This window comes from Oryza glaberrima, chromosome 5, assembly GCF_000147395.1.
Source record: "Oryza glaberrima chromosome 5, OglaRS2, whole genome shotgun sequence".
Taxonomy (NCBI): domain Eukaryota; kingdom Viridiplantae; phylum Streptophyta; class Magnoliopsida; order Poales; family Poaceae; genus Oryza; species Oryza glaberrima.
This window is the reverse complement of record NC_068330.1, coordinates 5,513,401-5,522,431: the sequence shown is the minus strand read 5'-3', so window position 1 is coordinate 5,522,431 and position 9,031 is coordinate 5,513,401. Positions and strand designations below refer to the sequence as shown.

The following is a 9,031-nucleotide window of genomic DNA, read 5'->3' as shown; positions in this document are numbered from 1 at the left end:
ATCGCTTCCACCCCAGGATCGACTCCGCCGTCCTCGCCGCCCTCCACCTCACCGCCGCCGCCGCCGGCGGCCAACGCCACGGAGGACCAGCCGAGCTCCAGGCAGCACGTCTACGACCTCGCCGTGGACCTCAGCTTCCGGAACGCGCACCGCCGACTCTCCATCCGCTACCTCGACACCAAGCTCGGCCCCGCCGACGACGCGCTCCCGCTCTTCCGCCAGAACCCCAAGAACACAACCGTTGTGTACATTAATTAATTTCCTACACGTTTTTTCTTTACAATTTAACTAGCTCCACGTTCTGATGATGTTCTTAATTTGACTTCTTTTCGGATATGCAGGTGCTGCACCCGGCGTTCCGCGGCGTGGTGGCGGTGGATGGCGGCACGGCGGCGGATGTTGGATTGTAATCTTGAGCATTTATATTCTGTTTTGTTTTGTTGCATGTAGAGTTCGGTTGGAGTCTGAATTCTGGCCGGTAGAATAGCATTTTCTGTTTTAGCATATTTGCTTCATTCTTTAGCTGCGATGACCCGGCTCGGATCGTGGGATGGCGCGGTCAGTAGTTGATCCGAGATTGTCATGATTCTGTTATGCATGCAACAAACTCTGTGAGGAGGTGAATAAATAGAAGAGAAAACCGGAAAAGTTGAAAAGCATTACGCAGCGAAAACTTTGTTCGTCAGTTGTTCTGTTCTGCTCTATTTTACTGAAAAATTGTTCAGTTAACTGTAGCTGCACCTGCAAGCGTCAGTGTGTGTGTTCTGTGAGATTGAGAGCCAGTTCGCGTGAGTTTTCTGACATTTGGTATCAGAGCTTTGCTGAGACGATCTGGTATGTCATACACACCGCCTGGCCGCCGTGGTGGTGGTGGCGGCGGGGGAAGCGGCAACGGCCGCGGCAGCGCGAGCGGCAGCGGCGGGGGGAATGGCGCAGACGGCGCATCACTCCCGCTAGTGCCTCAGGGGAGAGATGCTGGGCACACTGCCCGTCTCCCGATCCTGTCGAGGACAAATTATCCGGACTAGGCACTGTTGATGCGCGTAAACCTGCAGGCGCAGGGGCTCTGGACGGCCATCGATCCTGGCTACGCGGAGTACCGCGAGGATCGTGCAGCACTCTCGGCGATTCTCCAAGCTGTGCCGCGTGAGATGTTGCGCGGCTTGGCGAAGCACGACTCGGCGAAGGCGACGTGGGATGCCATTAAAACCATGCGGGTCGGTGTCGACCGCGTGCGTGAGGCGAAGGAGCAGGGATTCCGCCGTCAGTTCGAGGCGATGCGCTTCAAGGACGGGGAGACGCCGGAGGACTTTGCAATGCGGCTCACTGCCGTCGTTGCGGACATTCGCGACATGGGCAGAGTCATGGAAGACGAACACATCAACAAGAAGCTGCTGCGTGTTGTCCCCAAGAAGTACAAGCCGGTGGCGATTTCCCTCAAGCAGCTCCTCGACGTGAAGACCATGGCCCTGGAGGAGCTCGTCGGGCGGCTGTCGACGGTCGACTCTTACAGTGATGACGAGGAGGCAAGTGACGGCGGCAAATTGTACCTCACTGAGGAGCAGTGGCAGGCCCGTGTCAAGCAGCGGAAGCAGGAGGGATCCAGCAGCAGCAACAAGGGCCGGGCGGGCTCTAGCAACCAGAACCATCGAGGCAAGGCCGGCGATTCACCGAAGGGAAAGGAGATGGCCACCAGTGGCCATGGCGGTCGTGACATCTCTAAGGTGAAGTGTTTCAATTGCGATGAATACGGTCATTACTCGAAGCAGTGCCGTAAGCTGCGTCGCCAACGTCGGGGAGAGGCGAATGCGAATCTGGTCCAGGCTGAGGAAGAACCAACTCTGCTCATGGCACACGTGATGGGGGTGTCGCTCGCCGGCGAAGCGGCCATTGGTCGAACACCTTGTGTGCAGGAAGTGCATCTCACGGAGAAGAAGGTTGTGCTTGACCGCGAGGATGGGCGTGAGGAGGAGAAGACTTCAGAGTGGTTCCTGGACACCGAGGCCACGAATCACATGACGGGCGCATGCTTGGCGTTCACGGAGCTTGACACTGGTGTTGTGGGCACGGTTAAATTCGGCGATGGCTCGGTGATTGACATCCAGGGGCGCGGAACTATGGTGTTTCAGTGCAAGAATGGTGATCACCGCTCACTGGAGGCAGTGTACTACATCCCCAAGCTGAGAAAAAACATCGTCAGTGTTGGTCGCCTCGACGCGCGCGGCTACGACGCACACATTTGGCATGGTGTTTTCACGTTGTGTGACCCGGAAGGGATGCTGCTAGCTAAGGTAAATCGTGATTCAAGTTACCTGTATGTTCTCAAGTTGAATCTTGCGACACCAATCTGTATGGCGGCGAACGGCTCCGAGCTAGCATGGCGATGGCATGCACGATTTGGCCATCTGAATTTTCAGGCACTTCGGAGGTTGGCACAAGGAGGCATGGTCCGCGGGCTCCCGCAAATTGATCGTATTGATCAGTTGTGTGACGGGTGCCTCGCGGGCAAACAACGTCGCACACCATTCCCAGAGGAGGCACAGTACAGGGCACAGACGGCGCTCGAGCTGGTGCACGGTGACCTCTGCGGACCAATCACGCCGGCGACGCCGGGGGGCAAGAAGTATTTCTTGCTCCTGGTCGATGACATGAGTCGTCACATGTGGATACGACTCCTCTCTGCCAAACACGAAGCATCGGCGGCGATTAAGCAGTTCCAAGCTGGCGTGGAGAAGGAGAGCAATCGGAAGCTCATGGCGCTGCGCACCGATCGCGGGGGTGAATTCACCTCTGTAGAGTTCATGGAGTACTGCGCGGATACAGGGGTGAAGCGTCAACTCACTACACCCTACTCACCGCAGCAGAACGGCGTTGTGGAGCGGCGCAACCAGACTGTGGTGGCAGCGGCGAGGTCCATGCTGAAGGCGGCAAACATGCCGGCATATTTCTGGGGAGAGGCGGTGGTTGCAGCCGTCTACGTCCTGAACAGATCACCAACGAAGAGTCTTGATGGGGTGACGCCGTATGAAGCGTGGCATGGTCGCCGACCCATTGTCGAACACCTGCGTGTGTTTGGGTGTGTGGGCTATGTTAAGACGGCCAAGCCAAACTTGAGAAAGCTTGATGATCGTGGCACGAGGATGGTCTTCATTGGCTACGAGCAAGGATCAAAAGCCTACAGGATGTATGATCCCGTGGCGCGATGCATGTGTGTGTCGCGCGACGTCGTTTTTGATGAGATGACGTTCTGGGACTGGGGCAGCAACACTGATGAAGAAGGAGATCAGGATGCCTATGTGGAGTTTACGGTGGAGAATTTCACAGTCCCAGTCCAAGGGGGTGAGACACATGCCCAGGATGCAGCAGCCACTCCTACCATGCTAGCAACATCACCAACATCAAGCACCGGAACTGCAACAACTCTGCCATCTAGTGTTGAATTCTGTTCCCCTCCAACTGATGCTAGTGAAGGGACTAATGGAGGGCCTAGGAGGTACAGAACAGTGGCAAACACGCTTGCCACTACAGCTCCAATCCTTGATTTTGATTATAGTGATCAATGCCTTATGGCAGCAGAGGAACCAGCAAATTTCTTGGAGGCTGAGCAGGAGAGATGCTGGAGGAAGGCCATGCTTGAAGAGATGGACTCAATTGAAGGTAACAGCACTTGGTTTCTCTGTGATTTGCCCTCTAGCCACAGAGCAATAGGGTTGAAGTGGGTTTATAAAATCAAACGTGATACCAAAGATGCCATTGTGAAGTACAAAGCTCGATTGGTGGCAAAGGGATATGTCCAACAACATGGAGTTGATTTTGATGAAGTGTTTGCCCCAGTGGCAAGGATGGAGACTGTGCGATTGCTGATTGCATGGATGTGAAGTTCATCACATGGATGTGAAATCAGCTTTCTTGAATGGGGAATTGGAAAAAGATGTTTATGTGGTTCAACCACCTGGTTTTGTTGTTGATGGAAAAGAAGACAAGGTGTTGAAACTGAAGAAGGCCCTATATGGACTAAAACAATCACCACGTGCATGGTATGCCAAATTGGATTCTAGTCTTGTGAGCCTGAATTTTGTCAAGAGTGGTGTCGAAAGTGCTGTGTATACTCGAGGAGAGAAGAACTCACGACTTGTGGTTGATGTATATGTGGATGATCTCATTATTACAGGAGCAAGTCTGATGGAAATAAACAAGTTTAAGGAGCAGATGCAGGCTCTTTTTAAAATAAGTGATCTCGGTCTGCTCTCTTATTATCTCGGGATGGAGGTGAAACAGGGAAAGGAAGGGATCACAGTGTCTCAAGGTGCATATGCAGCAAAGATACTTGACAAAGCTGGGATGAGGGATTGTAATCCATGTCAGACTCCCATGGATGCTCGGTTGAAGTTGAGCAAGGAGGGTGGAGAATGTGTGGAGGAAACTCAATTCAGAAGCATAATTGGGAGCTTAAGGTACTTGGTGAACACAAGACCTGATCTAAGTTATTCGGTTGGTTATGTTAGCAGGTTTATGGAGAAACCGACCTCTGAACATTAGGCTGCCATGAAACATATTTTGAGGTATGTGGCAGGTACTCTGAATCTGGGGGTGGAATTCAGAAAGAAGCAGCATCAGGTTCCTCAGCTGAATGGCTATAGTGATAGTGATATGGCTGGGGATATTGATGATAGAAAGAGTACAACCGGAGTTCTATTCAAACTGGGAGACAGTTTGATCAGTTGGCAGTCACAAAAACAAAAGGTGGTGGCATTATCTTCGTGTGAGGCTGAATATATAGCTGCTGCAACTGCTGCTGTACAAGGAGTATGGCTGGCTCGACTGATAGGTGAGTTGGAAGGCCAAGAACCTGGTTGTGCACTGATCAAGGTTGATAACAAGTCTGCTATAAGTCTCTACAAGAATCCTGTGCTTCATGATCGCAGTAAACATATTGATACAAAGTTTCATTTCATCCAGGATTGTGTTGATCAGAAACGGGTGGAGGTGGAATACATAAGGTCAGAGGAGCAACTTGCAGATATTTTAACAAAGCCTCTTGGTAAGATTCGATTTCTGGAGTTGAGAGGCAAGCAGGGATTAGTTCCAGTCTGATGCTTCAAGATTAGGGGGGTGAATTGTTGGATTGTAATCTTGAGCATTTATATTCTGTTTTGTTTTGTTGCATGTAGAGTTCGGTTGGAGTCTGAATTCTGGCCGGTAGAATAGCATTTTCTGTTTTAGCATATTTGCTTCATTCTTTAGCTGCGATGACTCGGCTCGGATCGTGGGATGGCGCGGTCAGTAGTTGATCCGAGATTATCGTGATTCTGTTATGCATGCAACAAACTCCGTGTGGAGATGAATAAATAGAAGAGAAAACCGGAAAAGTTGCACGGCATTACGCAACGAAAACTCTGTTCGTTAGTTGTTCTGTTCTGCTCTGTTTTACTGAAAATTGTTCAGTTAACTGTAGCTGCACCTGCGAGCGTCAGTGTGTGTGATTCATCTATCCATCCCGCCGTTGCTGTTGTCACCGTTTCTGATCAGATCAGAAACGTGTCACAAACCTACACAAAGCTTCCTGTTGTCATGGTTGGACTAGAAGTCATATAGGTCCACTCGAAATTAGGCCCCATAAGGGCACTTTTGCTGGTCTGGCTTTCTTGTTCGTCTGTTTTTTTTCTCTATTACTAGAAAGTCCAATTTCACAATATAGGCCTTGTTTGGATCCTCCGAGCTATTAAATAGCCCTCCGGAATCTTGCTATTTAGGAGTATTAAACATAGATTACCGATAAAACCGATTCCATAACCCTTAGGCTATTTTGCGAGACGAATCTAATGATGTATATTAATCCATGATTAGCGCCTGATTACTGTAGCATCACTGTAGCAAATCATGGATTAATATACCTCGTTAGATTCGTCTCGCAAAATAGCCTAGGGGTTATGGAATGGGTTTTGTCAGTAATCTACGTTTAATACTCCTAAATAACAAGATTCCGGAGGGCTATTAGCCCTCCGGATCCAAACAAGGCCATAGATTCGATCAGATACGGCTCCCACTCCTGCATCCCTGAAACCAGGTATATTCACTACTCAACTATTAAAACTGGTGTAGAATGACCCTTTGACAGTTTTGAAGATGGTTTTCAATGATGTAACGTCTATGTGGCATGTTGACTTGGCCTTTACCTCACATGACACATGCAATGCTTATGTGTAATTACATGTGAAAAAAGTAAAGTACCAATTGCGACTACCACACGCTATGCCCCGTCCTCATGCTAGAAGAGGGTCATTCTGGCTGCGTCGAAGTCAGGCATGGAGACGGTGGGGTAGGCCCCGATAGTGAGGGCAGCAGCGACAGGGAGCGAAAAGTGAGTGAGGCGAGGACCTAGATCTAGTCGCGGGTGTCGTGGAGGAAGAGCAACTGTGGTTGCCTCGACCTTGGCCTCTTGCATCCAGAAGCTAGAGCAGGATCAGAGAGGCACGTTGACTACTCCCTTTGCGACCATCTTCGTGGATCCAGAAGCCGAAGGAAGAGTAGAGATATGGATAGTGATGTCCCCACCAATGAATGTCCACCACGAGGCTGTGCTACCATTGTGCCGGTGTCGTAGTCCCCACTTGAGCTAATTGTTGTTTGCACGTGTGGGGAAAGAGATGGGAGAAAGGAAGAGAAAAGTAGGAGAGGAAGAGAAGGGGATGCTGACATGTGGGCCCCACATGCTGATTTAGCCGGTTGGATCAGGTCAACGAGCCACATCAGTGAAAACCGCATTCAGAAACGCTAATGGAGTCATTCTATACCAATTGCAATAGTTGATATCCAGTTTTACGATGGAAAGAGTTTAATCTAATCAGACCTATATTTGAGGGAACCAAAGTGGACATCCCTACTAGTAACCTTTGCAAGCTATATCCTTGCCCAGTTATTCATTCAAGCCTGCTGCCCACCAGCCCAGTTTTAGCTAAGCCCAACCCAGATAGGAACTGGGCCCTGTGCCGGCCCAAGCAAAAAAGCAACACGCACGAGGCCGTCCGTGAGGAGAGCGCTATGGCTCGGACGTCCGATATCCTACCAAATATCGGACGCCAAGCCAGGCAACAAGCACTGCACACACGGCTTCTTACATGTATGGCAGCATGCCACTAACACATGGCAGCACCTGTCAGTCACTGTCACATGCATGCGTAACTATTTCTTCTCCTTTCCTCCTATCTTTAAATATTTTTTTCTCCTAAATTACTTATCGGATATACGATCCGATCACACCATTGTATTTGTTGCAATTAAATCGATCTTTACAACAATATATCATATGATTATATTATGTCAAAAGAAAAAACATGTGTTTCAAACCATCAAAACTAAATGTTTCAAACATGATAGCGATATGTTTCAATGTGTGTCTTCATTGTGTTTCACAAAATTTCTAAAACTATGTGCTACTACCCTCTCTCCTCTCTCCATCTCATCCATGCATACATGCATCTATTTTAGCAAGCATTAAAATGATTTTTCTTCTAAATTGTGCATCCAATCTATGATTAGATCACACCATTGTATTCGCTGTAATTAAATCTTTAGAACAAGATATCGCATGATTATATTTTGATGAAAGAAAAACATATGTTGCAGTCTGTTAATACTTGTTGTTTCTTATGTTATAGCGACATGTTTCAACATGTATTTTCACTATGTTTCATAAATATTTAAATGTTTCAGTTTCTGATTTTTTAGATTCACCATATATAACATAATGTTTCACTTGTTGGTCAACTGTAACTAACATTGGACCATCCAATTTTTTTTTGGGAAAATATATATGTGCGTTCTGGAAAAATCAAACTTATGTTGCACTATATATATATATATATATATATATAATGTTTCATCACCTATGGAGATGTTTCAACGCACTTCATAAACTGTGCAACATATAAAAAGATAATATGAAACATTGCAAATGCACTAGTGAAACATCAACAAATACTTGTTGGAACATTTCATTAACAATATGTGCAACATTTAAAAAGTAAAAAGAAAAGTTGTCGCAATATAGTCATGTGATATCTTGTTATAAAGATTTAATTGTAACGAATCCAGTAATATAATTAGATTGAAATCTGGATAAACAGTTTAAGAGAAAAAACCATTTAAGTTTTGAAACATGCTTGCATGCACGCTCCCTTGTACTCTTAACGAACGGCTTAGCCATGCACCTACATTAGATTGGACGTCCGATTTTTTTTCTGACCAGATGAGTCTGATGGTATGCATTTTACCGTCCGTGGAGGCTTGTGCAAATGGCCGCGTTTGTCTCCCCCGCGTTCTCTCGCCGCCGCTCGTCTCCTCCTCCCACGCTTGAAAGAGAGAGAGACACCCACCCCGCTCAAAGAACCCCCTCCCCAAATTGCTCCAAACGCCAACCTCCCCAGCCCCCCACCACCTCGGAATTCGGCGTGAATCCATCCCATGGCTCGCCTCGGCATCGGCGTGGCGGCGGCGGCCGCGGCGGTGGTGGCGGCCGCGCTGGTGGTCTCCTGCCTGCGCGCGTCGCCTGCCGAGGCCTACAGCGGCGGCAGCCTCGGCTATAGCCAGCTGCTCACCACGGCCCACCTCGGCGCCATCTCCTCCTCGTCGTGCGGCGGCAGGCTGGGGCGGCAGTGCTCGGCGGCGGTGGGGGCCGACGGCGGGCTGCTCCGGCGGGCGCTGGCGGCGAGGAAGCCGACGAACCGGTACGTCAGCTACTCGGCGCTGGACGCGAACAAGGTGCCGTGCAACAAGCGAGGCCAGACCTACTACCAGAACTGCGCGTCGCAGCAGGCGGCGAATCCCTACCGCCGCGGCTGCTCCGCCATTACCCGCTGCTCCCGCAACATGAACTGACGATGATGATGATGGTGATCACATCATTGTCCATCCAAATTCCCCAATTCCCAATTCGTCCAATCCATTGATTCGGTCGGCGAATGCATGGATGGATCGATTTTATATATATGTGTGTGTGATGAATTATTATTATATATTGGCTAATTATTAA

At 49.2% G+C, this 9,031-nt stretch overlaps 1 protein-coding gene across 1 annotated transcript; it reads left to right on the top strand.

Annotated features, from left to right (window-relative positions):
- Positions 1-8,374: 8,374 nt before the first annotated feature.
- On the top strand, positions 8,375-9,031 carry LOC127774787 (protein RALF-like 33). The gene has a single exon (XM_052301079.1). The coding sequence runs from the start codon at positions 8,464-8,466 to the stop codon at positions 8,875-8,877; it is 414 nt and encodes a 137-aa protein (XP_052157039.1). The 5' UTR covers positions 8,375-8,463; the 3' UTR covers positions 8,878-9,031.